The sequence below is a fragment of the Henningerozyma blattae genome, chromosome 2 (assembly GCF_000315915.1).
Source record: "Henningerozyma blattae CBS 6284 chromosome 2, complete genome".
Lineage (NCBI taxonomy): Eukaryota > Fungi > Ascomycota > Saccharomycetes > Saccharomycetales > Saccharomycetaceae > Henningerozyma > Henningerozyma blattae.
This window is the reverse complement of record NC_020186.1, coordinates 817,107-840,941: the sequence shown is the minus strand read 5'-3', so window position 1 is coordinate 840,941 and position 23,835 is coordinate 817,107. Positions and strand designations below refer to the sequence as shown.

The following is a 23,835-nucleotide window of genomic DNA, read 5'->3' as shown; positions in this document are numbered from 1 at the left end:
TAAAACTTAAAGAAATAGCTTCCTTAGAAATCATTTTTACATTCGTTTTCAACTTTTTACATTCATTTTCTTACATCCAGTTTTAGTTTTACCTTTACATTCATTTTTTTTTTGAAATAATTGTAAAACAATTATTTATATTCTTGCATTAATTAAAGCATTTGTTAGTATCTTGTTTATCGGTATATAGTTCTAATATAAAATAATATCATCTAATAATTTTAGGCAATAGTGCTATTGATTAGCATTCTATTCAATAAATAAATCACATAGGTTACATTCAAAGTGATCTTATTTATTTCCGAAATTAGTTTGATTTGTGACATTTCGATGCGAGATTTGATCACTTCAAATGGTTAGTTACTAAATCATAAACGCCAAAAAAACAGATCATCTTAATAAAATAAGTACATTAAGAAATAATACATTCAGAAATAAAGAAAAAAAAAAGAAAATTAGATATTGAAGATCAAAAAACAATAAGTTAAATTCAGTAATGACACCTACCTCTTTACAAATTAAAGTTAAAGCTTTGCAAAGATTAATTAAGGAAGAAACTTATTACAAGCAAGAATTAAAAGAACAAACTGAACATGTTGAAAAATTAAAGAATGATTCTGAGGTTGATCCTTATGATCTAAAAAAACAAATTGAAGTTCAACAAGATACTGAAAGATTGCTACCAAGTTTATACAAAAAAATTGAACAATTTAAAGAAAATTTGAACGAATATATGGAATCTTACGAAGGCACTGAAGATTTGACTGAGGCTAAAGAAATCGTTATTAAAGCAAATGAATTATTGTCTACTAAGATTTCTGCTTAGACAGCAATGCGATAAAAAATGCTTTTTTTATTCTACTGCCTCTACCACTGTTTTTTTCTGCTTTAAATATCCTTTCTTTTGTCATTGAAGTGTCTGATTCATCTCTATAAAATACCTCTTATAAATTAAGTTATATAAAATATATACCATTAATCTAGAAACCTCCCAATTAGCAAATATTTAATATTACTTTTACTATTCTATTCTTATTAATTCTAGTTTGAAAACTTCTTTTCAAATTTTTTCTTTTTTATTTTGATTTTTTCATAACCATGATTTTTTTATTAATGCTTATTATATTTTGGTATTTACATTTTTAAACTAACGTCTTTTAAGGGTAAAAAGATGCTAGCTTACATACAAACAACTCTATAACTGAGCTATTTTTTTTCTTTAGATTAATAAAATGAATGCAAACGTTTTGGCTCATCGAATATTATTACCCCAACATCAATGCAGATTATATTCAATACAACCAAGGGAGAACGCATATATTTCTATATCAACAAAAGAATCTTTTAACAACTCATTAGAGTCGAATAAATTGTTGAAGGATCTTATCACCTGTTATAAGACTGGACAGTTGCAGTTAATATCTGATGAGCAATACGATATACTTTCCAAAAAAAAAAGGATGAATGTGGTAGTATGTTGAAGCTAAATTCACAAAGATCTTTACCAATGACTTTATTTCCTAAACAATCAATTTATGCGAAGGTTGAATCAGATCCTAAGATTGGTAGATGGAGAAAGCCGATTGTTAAAATATTTAGATTGGGTGTATACATTGTAAAGTATTATAAAACAGGCATCCAAGAAACTTATAATATTTATAAGAATTCTAAAAACTTTAAAATGGAAATTAATAAATTAACTTCAATAGATTTGAAAAACTCATCATCTCCTATTACTGAATTATACAAGTATGTTGAATTTCAAGATATTAAGGTTAGAAATACCCATTTAGAGAATAATAATGGTAAAGATACTTCAAATGGTAAGCCGATTACTTCTCATATTCCAATCACTAGGAAACAATTGGTGGAATATTATAGAAGAAATCAAGTTTGGAAATTACCTAGATTTGCACTAATTGCATTCATATTTGAAGAAATTACCGCTTTACTTTGTTATATTTGGCCTAATATTGCACCACATAATTGTCTTTCTCCTGGTGGATACAAAAAAATATCCAATTCTTTAATATTACAAAGAAATAAGTTTCAAGCTAAGAATAAAACTAAAAAAATGATCGAAAATAGCCTTGAATATAATTCCCCATTTTCTTTATCAACAAATGAACTTAAATTGAAATTAAGGAACTCTACAGCTTCAAAAGTTAAATTATTCATTTACTCTAAATTTCAAAACAATAAAAAATTTCAAGAAAAGTCTTTAAATGAATTCTATCAATATATTTATTTAAACGATAGAATATTGTTAGAAAATATATTGAAACCAAATTTATTTGAAGAAAAAAATTCGATAACGAGATTGACATATAGAGAACTAGCTCAAGAAATTTTGGAGAGACAATTATATGAGTATGATGAAGATATCAATAAAATGGTTAATGATCAATCAGAGAGAGAAATTTTATTATTAAGATTGATTATATATCTATCATATATATATGATGATTGTATAGGGATAAATGGTACACAATTTTTACATTCTGAAAAATGGGGGGCTGCCAATATGAACTTACTTGAAAATAGAGGTACTGTATCACAACAACTTGTAAATAATGATACATTTTCTAATATCCACCTTCTATAAATTAAGAAACAATATTTAAATAAACTATATATTCTTTAAATAATAACCATTAATTGGGAAAAACTATATGTTGTTTTACCATTACATATTCTCAAAATACAGAGGAGAGAGAATATGAATAATCGTTTAAGAGTTGATAGAACGTTTTAAGATAAATAAATTATATAATGGAATTGATTTAAAAAAAAAATAAGGTATGATGAAATATTTACATATTCAACTTTAATGTGGTTCAAGTGTTGATGGCTTTTTTTAATATTTTTTTTTAGTTTTTATAGAGTATTTTTTAGTATTATATAAATAATAATAATACTTGAGAGAATAATAGAGTACAAATAAAAAAAAATAAAATACTGGGAAGAATAACAAAACAGTTCATGAAAAAATAATGAGGAAGAAATGATAAAAAAAAATAAAATAAATATGAAAAAATAGGCAAGGTGAAATGAAGATAAATGTGTGCAGCATTGGGAATAAGTTATCCAATTGAAAAAAAAATTAAAATTAAAAAAAAAAATAAAATAAAATAAATGAAAATAAAATAAATGACTGAGATTTATTTAGTAGTGTATTATTATTATTATTTTCCCTGTTTGTATTCTTTTTGAAAATAACAGAAGAACAAATACTATATTTGGAGAATGATTGTAAAATATCATTATTACTACTGAAATTGAAATTATTATCAATATTGTGATTATTAGTACATGGTAATTATTATAATTGTAATATTAGGAAATAAAATAATTCTTCAACAAAGCAAACAACTATTTGAGAAGAATATAAACTAAGTTTGTTTTGTAATACTTGTATGAGGGAATAATTCGCAAAACCCAAGTGGTATGAGTATAAATGCTGCGATTATTGATGCATTATTATTTTCAATTAAAAATTTAACCAGAAATAATTTGAATGAATAATATTAGAAAACAGAAAAAAAAAAAGGAACTAAAGGAAAATTTAAAGTAATAAATAAGAAAACGGAAAGTTAAAAAAGAAAAAGTAAGAATTGGGTAAGAATTCATTATAAAGAATAATATTATTTCATTCAATTAGAAAAAAAAAAAAGGGGGGGGGGGGGTTGATAATGATTGAAAATACAAAATGAAAAGACAATTTTTTTTCTGGAAAAAAAAGCTTGGCATTTCAATTTAATAATTTTAAATCAAACAAAAAAAATGTCATTAGAAGGAAAAATTAAAGAGAATAGTTTATCGTTTATTAGATTTGTATCGTAATAAATAAAAGGTATCACTAGTCAAACACAGACTTATGAGATCTAATCATCCAGAGTATTATATATTAGGTGAATGTTTAGATCTTGTAGGTTTGCATTTGGTTGTTGATTTCTTTTACAACAGTATGATGGTGGCCTTCTGCTCTAATTATATGCTTTCTTTGATCCATTGTACAACAATCTATAGATTGGAACCATTCATCGTTAAGCATATCATCCAACGTAGCTCTTTTCTTTGGATCTACTTGTAATATTCTTGACATGATTGGTCTTGAAGCATGTGGCAATAATCTTAGCAATCTATAAGGGCCATGGATGACTCTCTTATGATGAGGTTGATTATCTTGTTTTGTTTTAGTAGCATGACTAACTTTTGAATCTGTAGTAACAACACTCTTGACATCTTCATTATTATGATGGGCATTTGAAGAACTATTATGGTGGGCATTTGAAGAATTGTTATGATGGATATTTGCAGTATTATTATTAATGTTATGAATGTTTTGACTCTCGTGATTATGATGTGTGCTGTGATTATCGTTATTATTATTATCAGTAATAGTTGGAGTGTTACTGTTTAGATTATTGGACTTATTATTGTAATTGTTTCCAGCGTTATCATCATAAATATGATGATTATCTGTTGTTATCTTTGGAGTTCCCATATTATTATTACCTTGTATATCTGATGAGTTTGGTTTCTGATGAGTTGAATTTATATCTATATTTTCCTTATCGTTTTCTATCTTAATTTCAGCAATGGCATTCGTATTAACAAAGCTATTTCCAGGTGTTTGAGTGGCAGTAGTCTCAGTATTATTATGTTCAATTGGATGAACTGGAGTTGTCATTACAGTATTAGTATTAACATTATTGGTATTATTATTTACATCTGGATGTTCTGCAGAATGTTGTGGAGTTGGACCGTCTATTATATCTTCTATTTTATTTTGTACAATTGATGATTGTGCTGGAGCATGTGGTGAGATAGGTGTTTGTGCAGGTGTTGCCACATGAGGAGCATTATGTAAATGAGATTCACCTTTTTTTCTTTGATCTCTTCTTTCTTTCAATAATATTTCATGATCTCTTGCTGATTTTTCATAATCGTGTGGCATATCATCTTCAAGACAAAATAATTTGAAATTTTCATCAGTATCTCTTCTAGGTACTTTCCAAGGGAATCTTTTCAACATCATACAACAATAGATGATACCAATGGACCAAACATCCACAAATTGAGGATCATAACTTTTCGTAGAGGTCAAGACTTCTGGAGCTAAGTAAGGATCTGAACCTACGATACCATGAGCCATTGTAGTTTGGGTTTCAAAAGGGTATCTGAAAACCACGGTGGAACCAAAATCGATCAATTTCAAAATACCTTTATCATTCATGACACAGTTATCCAACTTCAAATCTCTATGAGCCAACCCTTTGGAATGTAAATATTTGACCCCCTTGGTCAATTGTTTTAAACAACAATTAATTTCACCACGAGACATTTTGCCCGTCATGACCACTGCGAAGAAATCAACAGGACAATATTCCATAACTTCATAGTATTTGTTCTGTTTGGAATCTGAAAAAATATCCATAGTCTCCACGATATTTGGATGATGTAATGTGGAACCAATCAAGAATTCTGCAGTACATTTTTTGGCATAATCTTTGACTGATTCATTATGTTTTCTTGGTCTAAATTCTTTGACAGCAAACACAGCACCATCTGAAGGTCTTGTCAAGATCTTGACAGACCCACCAGCCCCTGAACCTAGCAGTTTACCCAGTTTCCCGTATTTCTGAGCCAAGATCGAATCATCATGGTAGATGTTAATCTTATTTGATAAAGATAAAGTAGAATCCGATGATGGAGGGATGGCAGATTGAGTATGACCATGATGATTTTGATGATGAGCTGCAGACATACTACTCAGTGTGGCTGAAGAAGCATTTCTAGATCTAGTAGCAGATGCGTTTGTAGCCAAACTTGTAGAAGAAGAGGCAGCATGGTTGGCAGATGCATGTACAGGAACATGATGAGTCAACGGCGAAGTTGCTGTTGCTGTTGCTGCTCCCGTGTTACCAGGACCCTGCATATTCGGGTTATGTATCGATGTCATATTCAACTTTTTGGGTACCGAAGGTCTGAAAAACCTTTTCAATTCTGCCATTGAATGACTAGGTCTAGGAGAAGTTGGAGACATTGATTCCTGCGACAAGATACCATTGAATGCAGAATTGTTGTTTGAGTTATTGGCATTGGTATTGATCCTAGAAGTACCACCATTACCACCAGCATTTACCGAATGGCCCATATTATTATTATTAGGATGTTTATGAATTGAGTCATCGGACTTTTCACTTTTCAAAGAATCATTGCTAGGCCCTCTATTGATGAAATTCAGGAACGATTTGGAAGATCTGATCAACGGACTATTAGCATGTGGAGGATTCAACGAACCATTGGTCGGATGGCTATGTAAGTTGTTTGGAGAAGAACCAGCATGGATATTATGGGCGGCACCTTCTGTCTGCTGGGAATGGCCATGAGATGGTCTTTCCTTATCCTTATCACTACTGAACAGATTTCTGGAAAGCAATCTGGGCATTGTTGCGTGATGAAGTATTATTTATTTATTATTTATTAATTTTTCTTTTTTTTTATACTATATTAAACTATACTATATTATTATTTCTATTTCAAATTTTATTTCTAATTTTTATTTTTTATTAGTTGATGATTTGCTGAAGATTTGCAAGAACTCGACTTAAACCTGGAAATAAACAGGCCGGTCTCGCCCCTCGCTCGGTTTGGACCGGCAGCGGACGAGCCGAGCGTGACAAAAAAAGAGGGTTTTATAAGGGATATTTTAGGGATATTTTAGGGATGCAATTAGGGATGCAATTAGGTTTGGAGGATTAATATGATTGTGAATGGTATATATAGAGATATGGAGATCGGGATGGTGATCGAGATTGAGATGGACATTGAGATGGACATTGAGATGGACATTGAGATGGACATTGAGATGGACATTGAGATGGACATTGAGATGGACATCTTATAATGTGTAATTAGATAGAGATACGTATATAGTTATAGTGTATAGAGAGGCGTGTTTGTGTGTATAAACGTATGTATAGGTTTGGGTTGAGTTAATGATGATCTTGTTTATTCATCTCCAGCTGCAGCTGTGTTTACTTTAGCAGCTGCTGTGAAATCTTCCAAATCGATGTATTGGAAGGCAAATGGAGTGTAGTAAACACCATCACCGACAAAGAACTTGGACATGGATTCCACCCAATGTAATCTTAAAGAATGTAACATGGCACTGGTACCTTCCATGACCACTAACACGGTACATGTTAGAACAAACCACATACCAAATAAGAATACAGTCATCAAAACACCTAATAAACCTGGGACTCCAAATGCAATCTTGATAGTCATGGTCCATAAGACACTGGATAATTGTGCATGAGCTAGGGATAAAGCCCACAATCTTAAATATGAGGCAGTGTGAGAAACACAGTTTAAGCAGAATTCAATAGTATAGATGACTTGATGAATCATTAAATCACTGAAGCCTTCGCCATGAGCAGCCTCATCTTCATCGGCATCTTGGTCATGTTCTTCGATTTCCAATAGATGTTCATCACCATCTTCTTCACGGTTGTTGTTCGTTGATTGTAATAGGTGTTGTGTTTCGTGGTCATCAGAGGATTCTATAGATTTCTCCTTGTGAGTCAATTTGTAATGCAATGGTTTAACAATTAATAACCATGGGATACAAATCAAAGCAAGGAATAATAATACAACTTGAACTTTACCTTGATGCCTATACAATTCATCGTCAATGACACCTGGAGCCAAAAACATGTTGATTAGCATGTTCAACAAACCAGGTGCAGGTTTACCATCTTTGATCCAATCTTTGGACCATTTGTAAACAATGGTTAATGATAAATAACCAAAGATACTTTGCATGAAAATTAAACCTGGGATGAAATTACCAACGATATCAATCATGGATTGGAAATTAATGGCATTCACTAAAGAAAACATGTAGGAATAAGACATATGGATGAACCCCATGATGATGGATAATTTCATCTTGTATGAATTGGAAAACAAAAGAGCATTTTCAGTTCCATGCCAAATCCAATCCAACCCGATAGGGTAAACACCGGTAGCAGTGGCTTCAATACTTTGACCTTCTTTCCAACCTTCTTTAGGCCATTCCCAGCCACTCTTAAAGAAAGTCATTGACAATGAAAAGATATCATTGTACAAGAACCCAGTGTACATGGAAAACAACCCCATCATCAAGACAATATATCTACCAGAATAAGCCATATCGAAAATTTCACCACGTTTCATCTTATCAATCTTGGATTCATTCAATACTAAGCATAACCCACATAAAAACATTAAAAACCCATGGCCCATATCACCAAACATGATAGCAAACATAAAGGGGAAAGTCACAATGGTAGGTAAACCGGCATTAACTTCTCTATATTTGGCAATACCATAACAATCACAAATATTTTGGAAACCTTCAGTGAATTTGTTGGTACGATGATAAGTTGGTGGAGTCTTGTTAGTTTCCACAATTTGAATAATAGATGGAGAATCAATACCCAATCTTGCAATCATTTGATCCATACATTGTTGTAAGATATAAATTTGATCCTTGGGGACCCACCCTTCCGCAATTAAAATCTTACGATTGGAATCACTGCTGAATTTATTTAAAGTCTCATAAACTGATTTTTCACGAGCAATATCTTGGAACCAGAAATTTAATTCTTTGGCAATGGCATATAATTCACTTTGTAAAGTAGTCAAAGTGGTCTGCAAGACAGTGTATAAATCAGTTAAAGATTGATTAACTTTGTTTAATTTGGCACCTCTTTCTTGTTCATTTTCACTAACATCATATAATTTAGCATCCAAGGATTCAGAAATCTTTCTAATGCGCTTCATGATCATGTCACCATGAGAAAAGACAATAAAGACATTTTTGTAAATCTTGGTCTTTGATTGAGAATCATAAATAGGTTCTTCAATTTCCAAATATTTGAAAAATAAATTACCTCTCAAGACTCTCCAAAGAATTTGTTCTAAAACACCAATTTTTTCTCTAGCAATAACACCTGTGACATAGTTGACTGATGAAGGTAAGACCCCACCACTCAATACATTGGTTTCAATATCATTACCATTAGAACTACTCAAATTCAATAGTTCTGGATTACCTTGCTCGATAGATTCAAAGAATTGATCACCACTTTGTAAAACAATACGGTATTGCTCCAAATCAGCTTTTTGAGTCTCTAAGGAGTCCACAGCTTCCTCCATTTCAAGCAATCTTGTTTCTAAATATGTGGCATTAGTCATATGATCACCAATGATGGAATTGTTTGGAGAAACTTGAATCGATTCAATGTTGAAATCCTTCTTTTGAGTTAATTTGAATGATTCAATCAAAGTTTCATCTTCATATAATTGAATGTCATGTTTCAATAATAACTTGAAGAAATATCTATATTGTCTCTCGACATTATCTAGGTTTCTAATCTCTTTAACAAAAGTTCTTTGGAAGGGACGAATCTTGGAATTCAAGTCTCTGAACTGAACTAAACCCAACTGGCCAAGAGTGTACACAGCGTCTCTACCGATTTCTTGAGAGATATAAAATTCAATCAATGACATTTCTGCAGAACGGAAGATGGCTTCATCTTTGGGAGGAGCCACTGCAGATGCCATCACCATACCTGTTTGGCCTGTAAATGGAGACATCTTCGACGAAAAAAAAAAGAAAAAAAAAGGAAGAAGCTAGTATAATATAATAAAAGTATAAATTAATTAATTTAGCAGATGCAAAAAAAAAGCAAAAGCAAAGATAAAAGTTAAAGGTCAAAGGGCAAAAGCTAAAAGCTAAAAGCAAAGACAAAGGCAAAAGCAAAAGCGAATATATATGTGTGTGAATGCGATAGTCTTCTTAAGCAATTGCTATACTACGATTTAAAAAATAAATTTAATTCGTATCTTCTAAATAGGCAAATACAATAACTCCATTAAATACTAATTTCTTAACATTTACAACTTGAATTCTTCAAACTAAAATTATCTTGTCTTGATTTAATTTGTGATTGAAATTCCATATTTCAAGGTAAAATGAATGATAATGAAAAAAAAATGAAAACACACCGAGTGCGGGTAAATTCCCCGATTAGGATATGTGCCCTCAGAAGTAGCCGCAGAAAATTTATATGTCTTAATCTCTGCCATTGTGTAACAAGAATTTAGGATACTATAATACTATTATAATATTTATATCAGCTAATTTTAAAGTCATTAGACTAATCATCATATAAAAAAAGATAATCATAATAAAAAGTATTATCAAAATCACAAGTATTTGCAAGTGTTGTGATTGATTAACCCTCACGAAAATCAAAAATGCCAATTTGTCATTTTATTAAAGGGTAAATTGATTTTCACGTTTAGGTTATCGGAATCATCATTTATGGCCAAAAAAGGGTGAACTGGATAGAGTTTAAAAAGGAGTACTAATAGTGAATTAGGAAATCAGGAATGCTTGGCTCGTATCACTGATGTGATTACTTATATGGTATATATCTATTTTTATCCTGCTATGTATATATATAAGAGCACGAGAAAAAGGGCTCGATTTTTAATCGTTTAATGTTTTGATGTTTTGATGTTTTGATGTTTTTAATATATTTATTTATACTTGTATACTTTAATATTTCTTGGAAGTACAGCCATCTTTGTTGGGCAAACAATAGGAAAGAATTTAAAGACCAGTTAATATTCCAAACTTACATATATCAAATCTAATGAGTGGACCAAGCACACCTTTAAGTCAAACATACAAAGAAAAAGACAGATTTGTATCCAACTCGGACCACCAGACTACTCTAAGTCAATACATCTCGCTCATTATAATCGCTATAATTCTCATGGTTATGGGTTGGTATCTATATACTCGTTAGTCATTTATATCAGCTAACTTAAATTCTCGTACCTCATTTATATATATATATATATATATATATGAGCACATTTATTTAGCAAGGATTTATATAAGTATAATAATCAGATTCTCCTTACCCTAACAACCCTACATTCTCCTATTTACAGCCCGGGGTTCCGACAGAAAATTTTTCGGATTGGAAAATTTGGCCATCTCATCTCATCATTTAACTTTATATGAAAAAGTTATGTATAATGTATAAATATATGTAAATTTAGAAACATTTAACAAAAAGATCTGAACACATATCTATCTTTTCCTTCGATTCTACCATCCTTATAAGAAAATAGAAAAATTTTGTTTTTGTAAGAAAATATAAAAAGCCAAAAGTAACCACCACTAGCCATGACAGATGACAATTCCCAAGTTAAGATCAAATTCTTTACCCGTGAAGTGGACGAAACTTTACATGTCCAAGACACACCAATGTATGTTCCAATTTCGTTGAAAAGATACGGTCTTTCCGAAATTGTCAACCATCTTTTAAAATTGGAAACTGTGGTTCCATTTGATTTTTTAATCGATGGTGAACTATTACGTGTTTCATTAGAAGAATATTTGACCAAAAAAGGGCTTTCTAGTGAAAATTCTTTGAATATCGAATATACAAGAGCTGTCTTACCTCCTTCATTTTTAAACAGTTTTAATAATGAAGATTGGATTAGTTCCTTAGATGTCGGTGATGATAAATCCATCATTTCCGGGTCCTATGATGGGGTAGTAAGAACTTGGAATATGTCAGGGAAAGTTCAAAAACAATATAGTGGCCATTCAGGTCCAATCCGTTCTGTTAAATATATTTCAAATACAAGATTAGCTTCTGCTGGTAATGATAGAACTTTACGTCTTTGGAAGACCAAGAGTGATGACTCTAAGCAAATTCCATTAGATATTGATGTTAATGATGATAATGAATTGATTGAAGATGGGAAAACCTTGGCCATCTTGGAAGGTCATAAGGCTCCTGTAGTGTCTATTGATGTTTCTATACAAACTTCCAAAATTTTATCAGCTTCGTACGATAATTCTATTGGTCTATGGTCCACCAATTATAAAGATATGACTATCGTTGATCCAATGGAAGATTTGAACAATTCAAGTAATAAAATCTCTACAGCCGCTAGAAAGAGAAGAAAGATGACTTTAAAAGATGGTTCAGTGAGAAGACGTGCACCTCTATCTCTTTTGGAATCGCATTCTGCCCCAGTAGAACAAGTAATTTTTGATTCACAAGATCAAACCGTAGGTTACTCAGTGTCACAAGATCACGCCATTAAGACTTGGGATTTAATCACTTCTCGTTGTGTCGATACAAAATCAACTTCATATTCATTATTATCAATTGCTCAATTACCAAAATTGAATCTATTGGCCTGTGGTTCTAGTGCAAGACATATCACTTTACATGATCCTCGTGTAAATTCTTCTTCCAAAATTACTCAACAACAATTGATCGGTCATAAAAATTTCGTTGTATCTCTTGATACATGCCCTGAAAATGATTATATGTTATGTTCTGGTTCCCATGACGGTACCGTTAAAGTATGGGACGTTAGATCTACTACTCCAATGTACACTATTACCAGAGAAGATAAATCCGTTCAAAAAGGTGTTAATGACAAAGTTTTTGCAGTCAATTGGTCTGAAACAGCTGGTATAATTAGTGGTGGTCAAGATAAGAAAATTCAATTTAATAAAGGTGATAATATCTTTAAGAATTAATCTTTAAATCCATTAATCATTGTACCAAAAATTCACAGACACACATATACTTTTTCCCTCATATACTATCAATAGATAATATCTTTTTATTAGCATATTAATCATTCTGTAAAATAGTTCAATAGATGTATTAAAATATACGAGCCAATTTAAGAATCTTAATTTTTATAAGAAGGGATATATATATATATATATATATTTATATTTGAATCACGAATATTTATTATAGATAATCAAAGTTAAAAAAGGAAGTTTATAATGTTAAAACTAAAGTCATGATTATACATACGAAGACTTCTCATTCTTCCAATATATCTAAAAATCTATTTTGGGCTACATCCCTGGATTAGTCAGTTTAGAATGAAATTTTAACAAACCATAATAGCCTTGATATAGCGACTTAGTATCTGTCAAATATCCATTCAACTCTTCATAATCAGTTGAAACTAGTTGAGAAATATCAACCCAACCACGAATTTTTCTTAATTTTTCTAATTCTTCAACATTTAGTTGAACTAATGGTCTAGTACCATATTTCAATGGACCAACGTTAATCCATTGTACTGTCTTACAATGATATCTCAAGGATTCAATAGTTTCAATATATTCAAATAAATTCTCTGCTGTATCGATAAAAAACGGAGTCACAACAGTAATAGTTTCATATTTCCCATTTTGTACACCTGTAGAAGGAACATAGGTTCTAAAATCGCCAAGTAATACATCAAGGTTATTAGGTTTAGTAATTGAACTTGTTTGAATCTCATAAGGTCTAATTTGATCGGAAGTAGATAATTGGCCTGAATAATGCATTGCGAATGGACGTATCTCTAAATCATGCGATGTTGAATAAATAGCCATATTGCATATATACATTAAAGTTGACCATTCAATTGATTGAACTTTAACGCTTGGGAATTTAGTAGCTATATTATGCGATAGTCTACCAAGACCAGCACCCGGCATGACAACCAAATTTCTTTCAACTTGATTGTTAAAATTTAAAGTTTCTAATTGATTTAAGACAAATTCTTCTATTGGGGTACGCTCATTTTGAAAAGGTTGTGACCAATCTCTACAAATATGAGAAACAGCTTCAACTACTCTATATTGATCAGAGTTTATATACAGGGAATCTGGCTCAAAGTTTAATATTTTAGTTAATTGATATTCAGGTGTGATAGCATATCCTACATTTTTACAAATATCATTCAACTGTTCATATAAGAACTTCTTATTATCATTGTTTAAAGAATTCAAATTTACATTAACCAAATCATTTAGAAAAGATTCAATTAATAAATCAATCATTTGACCATTTGATTGGATTGATTCATTTATTTTAGTAATCTTCGAGAAATATTGTAATTCCCTTAATTGATTAATCATATCATTGCTTAATTCCCTTGTTCTTTTAAAAATCGTGCCATTTGCATTATGTGCTTTTATTGAATATTCTTTTAATTGACGTAAACTTTCAGAAATGGATTTTAAATTCGAAGTATTATTACTAATGAAAAAATTCTCGATATTATTCATATCATTTGGATTTGCATTTTTTGGAATTAGACGTAAAGAAGGAGAATATAATATAGTAGTCAATTGACTCTTATGAAGGGCGTTATCAATTCTTTGGGCCATCCATTTTTGGAAGGGACTATATCGTCTAAGTACTGACATTACGATGAACAAACATGTTAATATCACTAAAATATCTATCATTGAATTGAAATTAGTTTAATAAGATGTTGAATTACAAGATTTGAAGTTAAAATAATTATAATTGTAACTTCAAGGTTAGCTTTTTAATGACGAATTTTCCTATCTTATTAATCTCAGCTTTTTGAGCATGTGATAAACACGTGGGGTTTTTTTACAAAAATTAGTCAAAAAAAGAACATTATATATTATAATGATAATTATAAACTAATTTAACCTAAATAATATATAAAAAACATATGTCGTCTATATTATTGTAATATTAGCGTTTTAGCCTATATGAACAACTTTTTTTTCATTTGGCGTGACTCTTTCCGTAATTCGTAAGTCCGAAATTTAGTACTACTGATATTTATATGTCATAAATTTTAATAGTTTTATAAAATTAAAATGTTGAAAAAAATATATACAAAAATCCAAGTACATAACCTATAGTATACATTATGCAATAATTAGAGTGTAATAGTTCTATACTAGATTTAGTTCATCCTTTGATTTCAACGTGACACCCATACAAACGAAGATTTTTCACGTTAATATGGCCTATATTTCTCAAATATCCAAGGAATTGGCACCATTATTATACAAATGAAAGCCAATAAGCTACTTGCCCAATTAATTCCAAGCTTCTTATACATCTGTACTGTAAATAATGGGAAATACTTGAAACAAATATCATAACATGTTGTTAGCTGCCATTGCTGAAGCCATGTACTGAGGTGGATAACATGTAGTGAAATAAACAATTACGTTGAAAAAAATCATGATTAATCCAAATCCAAAAGGGACACCCGCTACAATAGGTACCAGCCAATGAACATTTTCTTTAGTGGCCCAAGCTTGCCAAAATAACGAGACAGGCAAAGTTATTGAGCCTATTTTACTAGCCATTAAAAAATCCTCAGGAATAACTGGTAATAACACCAATGTTATTAGATCTCATTTACCACGGAAAGGTTTTGTTCTTAAAGTTTTAGGGTTCACAATCGATGGGACATTGTCTTGTGGTGCAGGGAAATATTTTTTTGACCTATTAATAAAAAGGTGAATGCACCTAGCCAAATACCAATCCCAATTCCCAAGAATGGAATACCTGCAAGACCAACATTAATATTATAAACACCTTGATAAATAAAAAAGGCAAATAATATTACGAAGATAAATGAAATATAAATTGTAAATTGTAAATACCATGACAATTGGCTCAACAATCAACATCTTGGCTGGACGTAGAAAAGTTATTTTCAATATATTTTTTAGTTGTTGTTTTTTTCAAGTGAAGTAGGCTTTAATAATGAAATATTCTTTTTTTAGCTCGTTTTACCAGAGTAGCCCTTTTATATGTTTCTGGCATCATAATGATAAATGGAATTAACACTCCACACGAAATAAATTGTACATAAGAACACCATCTCCTACCAACATTCTCATCAATAAATCCTCCATTGACAGGACTAATGACAGGACCCAAGAATGGAACCATTGCAAAAAAAAGTCATTGCAATAGATGTTTCATCATTATCAAAAATATCGATAATAGTTCCCGAGCCTACAGATAAGGGTGGAGAAGCAAACATACCACCTAAATATCTTAGAGGTAAGATAATTTTCATATGACCATGGGACAAGACAATACCCATAGTACATCGCATACATAATGGCAACGACACTAAATAAACAAGCTTTCTACCAAATATTTTACTCAATGGAGCACAAATTACTGTAGAAAGACCAATCAAATAAAAAGTTAATCCACTTAAAGAAATTTCTTCCCCATACCCAAATTCTTCTTTCATAGATGAAATATCAGAAACATATAATGAAGACCCCATTGTGCATATAAACCCAAGGGCAGCCGCAGTTAACGTGACGTACCATTTTTTCCAAACTGACCAATTATGTGGATTATCTAAATCATCTGAACCATCCCATTCCAGATATTCTGGATTAATTACCCTCGTTTTCTCATTTGAATATTTAACTTTATGCTTTGTATCGTCTAATTTATTATAGAGAGTCATAGAGGAATTTTGATTATCACATATAATAGCACTTTTTAAAAACAAATTGTTATCTAAATTAGTATTTATATTACTTGAGCTAGTCATAATGGAATATTATGTGAAAAGTAATTTATTATTGTTTTTATTTTACACCCAATGACAGCAATTTCAATGACACGAAAAGCTTATTCTTTTGTACAAATTCTATCAATTGAAATAATATATCAGTAAAACAGAATGTATCCAATGAAACAATTCCCCATTTTATACCAATATTTATCCTAACTATTCCGCTTAATGTTATTCTGACTGTTATATAGATTGCTGTCGTAGTAAAGCATTCAATTACTATATTTGCATTTATACACGTGACTTTTAGGTAAGCAAGCAATTATTCTCAGTTCCTACAGCACTTTCTTAGGTACCTAAGCTACACATTGTTCTGTGTCTAAACCACAATAAAAATATTATATTACTGAATTTTCTGTTTGACTATTACTTTGCAAAACCATAATATTTCCAACAATTCTTTTCAGAGTAACGTATTGCGCATTATAGTACATTAACAGATAAAAGTTAAGAGTAAAAACGAATAATTTACTGTATTTTTCATTTCTAACTTGTGGGCATATATAAGAAAATATTCTTTGGAAATAGACATTTATTGTTAAGATTGAGTCTAATGCTTTATTTTTTTTTGTTTTCATCAGATTATATAATTCTTGTGTTTATTACTGACACTCAGATTTATAATATATGCAATGCTACGATACATTGCTAAAGAGATATTTGTTGTACAATTTATTAGAAAAAATTTGAAAAATATACCTAACTGAATTTAACATTGTGTATCCTTTTGAAACTAATTTGAATTTTTTTTTTATAGTTTATTTTAGATATTAGATAGATATTTTTTATGGTAGCGACGTGACATACACGATAATTGCCGAAATTAGTATGTTGAAATTCTCCAGGAGATGACTTAGCTATCTATATAAGATAATTAAGGAACATTCAGGGTTTTGTAATTGTTGGAAAAGCACTCTGAAGTGCAAAAATATTGTAAATTAATCTTTAAAAATGCATGAGATAATTACAATCTCAGTTTCTCATAGAGCGAACCATTTAGCCACACAATTTTTCAATACTCAAGAACAATATTTATATTTGAAAAATGATAACCCGGTACAATCTTCTGTATTTTTAAACCCAACTATTGATAGATTATCAAAGACAGTTTCATACTCACCAAGAGCATTATTATGGGACGCTAAGACAGGTACTGGTTCACTAGGGGTTCATCAATACTCTCAGATAGAAGAAGATTATTATGAGTTTGATAAAGAAGATGTGAAAAGAAACAAAAGTGTTAAAGACAATTCCATAATATTCACTCATCCAAGAATACCGAAATCTGAATATCAAAGTGCATTAGATACAGGATTAACTTTGCCTTCTCTGACACCTCAACTGGCCAAATATTGGTCTGATTATTCAAAATTAATTTATCATCCAACAAGTTTTAATACACTGAAAGATTGGTATCATGATACTGAACAACCAAATAAACCAGATTTTCAAAATTTAGGTGAAAGAAAATTTGATGATTATAATATTGGGTATACGGAATTTAAAGAATCTTATTCGATGGATTTTTTTGATAATAATTTACATTATCAACTAGAAGCTTGTGATACGTTACAAGGTTTTAATCTAGTAACCGATTTTGACAATGCTTGGGGTGGATTTTCATCGTCTTTACTTGTAGAGTTAAAAGACGAATTACCTAAAAGCTCTATTTTCACTTATGGGTTTAATGAAGATGATCCATTCACTTTAGCAAAAGACACATTATCTTTGCGTTTAACACCATCTATGATTCCAAGAGTACATAATAAGATTAGGGCTACAATGACTCTCAGTGAAGAATCTGATCTTCTATTCCCATTATATGTCGATTCTAAACTATCTAATTGGGAAAATGCAGGTTTTAGCAATAGAATATTCGATTCAATTAACTCCATATTTTGTCAAAATAATGCAACTCAACGTAAAAGCATGGAATATTTATCAACTTTATTGAAAAATGATGGAGAGAATGATAGAAATATTATATCAAAAATAATTGATTATAATAATATAGACAATCAAAAAACTGATCATTCCTACCAATCAAAAATATTGCCATACAAAAACAGTCCAAAGGATTATCATGAATTTTCCAAATGCTTAATTGAAAGAGCATTGTATAATAAATCTGAAAAGAAAGAGGAAAATGCGGAATCTATAATGTCTAAATTCAACACAGTTTATACTTATCCTTATAATGTAACAGATACAATCCCTACAGCTCTTGTCAAGGATAGAGCAAAAGATGAATTTGAATTGAAATTATCAATGGATGAATATAGTAGAAATATTTATTTATATTGGTCTGAAATGGTTAGTAAATATTTTAAAAATGATCCAGATAGAGAAGATTTGAAAGATCAATTAGCGAATAAAGCTTCGGCTTATGAATATGGGTGGTATGATGATGAAGATTCAGGAGATGACTATTAGTTAAATTTATATATCGCAGTTCTAGTACTTTAATGGTACATATAGTGACTAATGCATATTTTTTTTCTTGCTTTTTTCTATTTTTTTTTTTTTTTCTATATTTTTACTTCCTTTATATATATATATTTATATATTAGTTATTTAATTTTTTGTCACTTGTAAAGTATGTAAAACTTATATATACACAATTTTCTATCATTCAAACAACAAAAAAAATCAAAATCAAAATGAATTACCATCATATATTGTTACAAATATTATTAAACAAAAAAATATTATTTTGAAAAAAAAAAGTTCCCAAAGAGTATTTCTAACTAAATAATTTGCCCCTTGAAACATTATTTGTTACATTAACATTTTCATTAGCGTCCATGAAGTTATCTATAGTATCATCCTTATTATCATATGTCTTTGAACTTGCAAAAGATTTATCCACTAATAAGTTTCTTATACTAGTTGCACTTGTAATTGTTTTATTTGTGTTATCGTTTAAATCCATATCATCTAATTCGCCTAATAAAAATGAAATATTTGTTACACGAGATTTAATTGATTGTGACCCAACTAAAGATGCTAAATCGGTTGCCTTTAAGTTTTGTTTTGGTGATGCACTCGAGGCATGATTTGATGCAATTGCCTTTTTCAATTGATTAACATTTGGAATAATTCTCTTTTTTGAAATTAGCGAATTAACATCACTATGGTTACCATTTATTAAGAAAGATGGTTTCGGTTGAACAGGTGAAGTGAGATTATTATTATTATTTAAATTTGAATTTGAAAAAGTACCATCAATATTCAAATGATTGTTTGAAGTAAGAGATAGTGCAAATGAATTTGCTCTCCCTGGAGTTGACGGTTGTGACCTTTTTATTGGCTTTATAATATTATTTGATGATAAATTTAGAGATGATGGATTAGAAGCATTATCAAGGCCATTCGATGGAACTGCGTTCATTTCAGGAGTAGAAACAGTTGATAATAATTGAAGAACCCTTTTTTTCAAGTTCAAAAGATCTGAAGAATCATCCTTTGATTCTTGTGAATAATAATTCTGTAGCTCATCTTTGGAAATTTGAATTTTAGATTGTAAATCATCTTTTAAACTGTCTGATTTTATAATATATTCTTGATTATTAATCAAAGTAGATGATTGTAAATGATACAAATAATATGTATATTGGTCATCTACAAGACCTTCATCATGAATATCATTAATATAATAATAATAAAGTCCTGAAATCAATGCAAAATTTTTAAATTTTTTGAAAAACTTTCTCATTAAATTTCTTCGAATATCTTTTTGATTTTTAACGGATGAAACGTATATTAAGAAATCAATTAATATATAATCATTAATCACTGCATTGTCAATCAATTCAAATAATTCCACCGGATTCAAATTTTCATCCTTTAGAACTCTTATTATTTGCAAATATAGATGCAAATCAATAGAGTTAAAGGCCAAATTATTTAAAATTGAAATTATATTTTTGGTTAATATCTTTTTGCAATTTGAATTTGAATTAATTGTAGGATTGTCTTTCAATTGTGTTAATAACTCATAAAGAATATCTGAAGACTGACTATTATAATATAATCTATAGTTTAAATCTGTAATGGTTGTAGTACACTGGTTTACTATAGAAGAATCTCTAGATGCACCCAATTGAAATTGTAGAATCTTTCTCATAATATCTAAAATGCTTAAACCTACAATACTTATGTCTGAAGTTAATAGCATTGAAACATATTTGAAAGAAAGAATAGAAGATTCTGGTTTTGAAGATGTAGACGTGGCTTGTCTTATCAATAGAAGAACTGCCAAATATCTTAATTGAACAGGAATACCATCAACAATTAAAAATAATAAATTTTTATTTTTATTTGTTTGTAAGAAATGTAATAATTGATTAATCGATAAAGTTAATTTATCTATTTCAATAGTATTGAAGTAACATTTCAAACATTGAAGTGATAGGTCTGACGCCGGATCATTATTATTTAAAGACATGGTAAAGGGAATATTATCACTTGCTTGAATAGATTTTGTTCTAGAAAGACGTTTTGACATTGAAAGATGATTCGATTGTTGTTTTGTAGATGTTACATTATCTTTAGCATAGGTGGGGAATCGTTTAATGAAAATTGCCAAAGTTTTATCAATAGAATCTTTAATTAAATAATTTAGACTTAAGTCTTCATTTGTATCCTTTAAGATGGATAAATTAGTAATATGGGATAATGAAATGAAGACATTCAATAATAAATCATCGTTTTTAATTCTTTTTTCAATTAAAGTGATAAAATAATCAATAAACTCTTTAAATTGTTTGAAAATTGTTGGATTACCATTTAATAAACTCATATCGATGTTCAATGAAAGATTGTTCAAATTCTCGTAGATTAATTCCATAATTGGTAAGTCATTATTGATAGAAGGGTCAAGGATGATGCTTGAATAAATAGATAAGAAATTAGAAATAAAAATGTTGATATTTTCTTTACAATCAATAATGATTTTATCCATCAATTGTAACGTCACTGAGATATGGCCAAATCTTTTATGGTTCAAATCACCAGCAGTTTTTCTAGTCAAATAGTTGGATACTTTTTCTAACTTAGATCTTCTGGAATTGACATAATACAATAGATATGATGTTTCTGATGAATTAGGTTTCATATCCGGGGACCTCCCCTTAGGATAACAATGGTTAACCAATTTTTGATGTTTAGGAGTAAATGATATCTTATTCATCTTTTTCTGGGTCTACAGTTTTAGAAATAATAATTTTGGACGTTTTACTTCTGTTAAGATCAAATATTTACCGGTACAATTTGTTTTGTTTTGATCGTTTTATACAGTATTGAGCAATAACTTTCCAGTATAAGAAAAATCCTATCCTTGCTGTTTTTTGATTTCTATTACCTGTCTAGTAATGTTACTTCTCAATTGCACAAAATAACGGTTATAAGTTTATTCTTAGAGATATTAATTGCCAAAATTTAAGCTTTTTTTTTATTCTAATTGATGTTTAAAATGTATTGTATTATTTGTTTGTCTAACGATTACGGAGAAAATTTCTCCGAGAGGCTATTTTTCATTTTGTAAGCAAGTACCAATTAAGTAACTTTTCAATGAAAAAAAAACTAGTTTAAGATCGATGAGATATTTAACAGCATATATCAACATTCTTGACCTATTGAGTCCGAATTCGATCTTGAAAACAAGAAGCCCACTAAAGTAAAAGTGAGGCCACGTTGCATCAAGTATTACGAGTAGATATAGTTGAAGCAACTACAATATTAATACATTAATAATAGGATAAAAGACCAAAAAATAATGGCGCCTCCAGTGTATGTTAAAGGTGGTAGTTGGAGTACCACAGAAGATCAAATCTTGATAGCGTCTATTCAGAAATATGGTACACATAAATGGAATAAGATAGCTTCGTTAATACCACATAAGACGGGGAGACAATGTAGAGAAAGATGGGACCAATATCTAAACCCCAATGTTAAACAACAGATCGAACGCCCCTTTTCTAAAGACGAAGAAACTCGATTAATAGAATTAGCACGAATTCGTCCAGGACAATGGCTAGCTATTGGCGATACATTACAACGTCCTGCATTACAATGTCAACAACATTATGAGAGTCTCCTTGGTGAAATGGATGGGAATTCCCTTAACAAAAATAATGATTTAGAATTAAGGGCAAGAGATCCTCATGCAGCGACAAGACCTGCTATACCGTCAGAAACTCTTGAAGGTGCTATTACCACAACAAAGGAAAATGCACAAGGTAGAACCACAGTGACTACTTTGAATGAAGATGAACGAGAAATGCTTGCAGAGGCAAGAGCTCGTCTTGCAAATACTACTGGTAAGAAAGCTCAACGAAGAGCTCGCGAAAGATTAAGAGAAAAGTCTCGTCAAACTGCAAGGTTACAAAGAAGAAGAGAATTGAAATATGCTGGGCTTGCTAAAAAGTCGAGATTTAGTGATTTCAACGATGATGAAATCTTATTGGAACATGCTCCACCAGAAGGTCCATATGATACTAGTCTAGAGGATCAACGTAATGCACAAAAATTGGTTCAATATCATCATAAAGTAGATCATGGGTTTCTTGCAGGACAAAATGATAATAAACAAGGTGAGAAACGGAAAATAGCGAAAGGACAAAAAGTAGAGGGGAAAGTACAAGTAGATACGGAATCTATCCTTCTTGATGAGTATCGTAAACCTAAATTTCTATGGTCATCTAAGAATGAACACGTTAAGGATGAACCTTTAAAATTTACCATACGATCACGAGTATCTACTGAGAAACAACTTTCTAAATTATTTGCACAATTACCACCACCTTTAAATGATTTTGAAATTATTTTGGAAACAAGTGATTCTGAACCTGATGAAGATGATAATAATGACAACACCAATATATTTGAACCAAGTGCAGAGACTAATGAAAACGTATCAGATGCTAGTGATACCGACAATTCCAAATCCCAATCTGAAATCACTGCATCTGATTTAACATTTGATAGTGCCAAAATGCCCGATTTTAATTCCCAAGAATCACAATTTGAAATAGAAGAAGATAGATCGAAATTATTAGATAGTATCAACATCCGATTGAAAAATATTCGTACGTTACAAGATATGCTTAATGATGATACTAATGCATTACAAACTTTAAATAATTCTCAATCAGAAAACCTCATTTTGAAAATGAATCATGTAAGAGAATTACAAACCGCTCATCATGTACTTTATACCACTATAAAGAATGACCAACAAGCATATAAAGGATATTCGGATGCGTATACACTTTAATAAGTATAATTACCTCTAACGACTAATAACACAAGACTCACATATCTATCAAAGATCATTGCAAACTTCGTATA

The 23,835-nt window shown here is 30.2% G+C and overlaps 10 protein-coding genes across 10 annotated transcripts; 5 read left to right on the top strand and 5 right to left on the bottom strand.

Moving 5' to 3' along the window:
- Positions 1-496: 496 nt before the first annotated feature.
- Positions 497-826, top strand: RBL2 (Rbl2p; the record flags this gene model as incomplete). The annotated part of the gene is made up of 1 exon (XM_004178672.1): positions 497-826. The coding sequence occupies one exon, from the start codon at positions 497-499 to the stop codon at positions 824-826; it is 330 nt and encodes a 109-aa protein (XP_004178720.1).
- A 648-nt stretch (positions 827-1,474) lies between these two features.
- On the top strand, positions 1,475-2,605 carry PNT1 (Pnt1p; the record flags this gene model as incomplete). Its single annotated transcript, XM_004178671.1, has 1 exon — positions 1,475-2,605. One exon carries the CDS (start codon positions 1,475-1,477, stop codon positions 2,603-2,605), a length of 1,131 nt encoding a protein of 376 aa, XP_004178719.1.
- A 1,314-nt stretch (positions 2,606-3,919) lies between these two features.
- HRK1 (putative serine/threonine protein kinase HRK1) lies at positions 3,920-6,454 on the bottom strand (the record flags this gene model as incomplete). The annotated part of the gene is made up of 1 exon (XM_004178670.1): positions 3,920-6,454. One exon carries the CDS (start codon positions 6,452-6,454, stop codon positions 3,920-3,922), a length of 2,535 nt encoding a protein of 844 aa, XP_004178718.1.
- Positions 6,455-7,017: 563 nt separating this feature from the next.
- On the bottom strand, positions 7,018-9,618 carry VPH1 (H(+)-transporting V0 sector ATPase subunit a; the record flags this gene model as incomplete). Its single annotated transcript, XM_004178669.1, has 1 exon — positions 7,018-9,618. One exon carries the CDS (start codon positions 9,616-9,618, stop codon positions 7,018-7,020), a length of 2,601 nt encoding a protein of 866 aa, XP_004178717.1.
- Positions 9,619-11,257: 1,639 nt separating this feature from the next.
- On the top strand, positions 11,258-12,634 carry YTM1 (Ytm1p; the record flags this gene model as incomplete). The annotated part of the gene is made up of 1 exon (XM_004178668.1): positions 11,258-12,634. The coding sequence occupies one exon, from the start codon at positions 11,258-11,260 to the stop codon at positions 12,632-12,634; it is 1,377 nt and encodes a 458-aa protein (XP_004178716.1).
- Positions 12,635-12,967: 333 nt separating this feature from the next.
- On the bottom strand, positions 12,968-14,356 carry TBLA0B03560 (uncharacterized protein; the record flags this gene model as incomplete). Its single annotated transcript, XM_004178667.1, has 1 exon — positions 12,968-14,356. The coding sequence occupies one exon, from the start codon at positions 14,354-14,356 to the stop codon at positions 12,968-12,970; it is 1,389 nt and encodes a 462-aa protein (XP_004178715.1).
- A 1,451-nt stretch (positions 14,357-15,807) lies between these two features.
- Positions 15,808-16,461, bottom strand: TBLA0B03550 (uncharacterized protein; the record flags this gene model as incomplete). Its single annotated transcript, XM_004178666.1, has 1 exon — positions 15,808-16,461. One exon carries the CDS (start codon positions 16,459-16,461, stop codon positions 15,808-15,810), a length of 654 nt encoding a protein of 217 aa, XP_004178714.1.
- A 975-nt stretch (positions 16,462-17,436) lies between these two features.
- DML1 (Dml1p) lies at positions 17,437-18,918 on the top strand (the record flags this gene model as incomplete). The annotated part of the gene is made up of 1 exon (XM_004178665.1): positions 17,437-18,918. One exon carries the CDS (start codon positions 17,437-17,439, stop codon positions 18,916-18,918), a length of 1,482 nt encoding a protein of 493 aa, XP_004178713.1.
- Positions 18,919-19,228: 310 nt separating this feature from the next.
- On the bottom strand, positions 19,229-21,676 carry EFR3 (Efr3p; the record flags this gene model as incomplete). Its single annotated transcript, XM_004178664.1, has 1 exon — positions 19,229-21,676. One exon carries the CDS (start codon positions 21,674-21,676, stop codon positions 19,229-19,231), a length of 2,448 nt encoding a protein of 815 aa, XP_004178712.1.
- A 585-nt stretch (positions 21,677-22,261) lies between these two features.
- On the top strand, positions 22,262-23,761 carry CEF1 (Cef1p; the record flags this gene model as incomplete). Its single annotated transcript, XM_004178663.1, has 1 exon — positions 22,262-23,761. One exon carries the CDS (start codon positions 22,262-22,264, stop codon positions 23,759-23,761), a length of 1,500 nt encoding a protein of 499 aa, XP_004178711.1.
- Between the last annotated feature and the right edge of the window lie 74 nt (positions 23,762-23,835).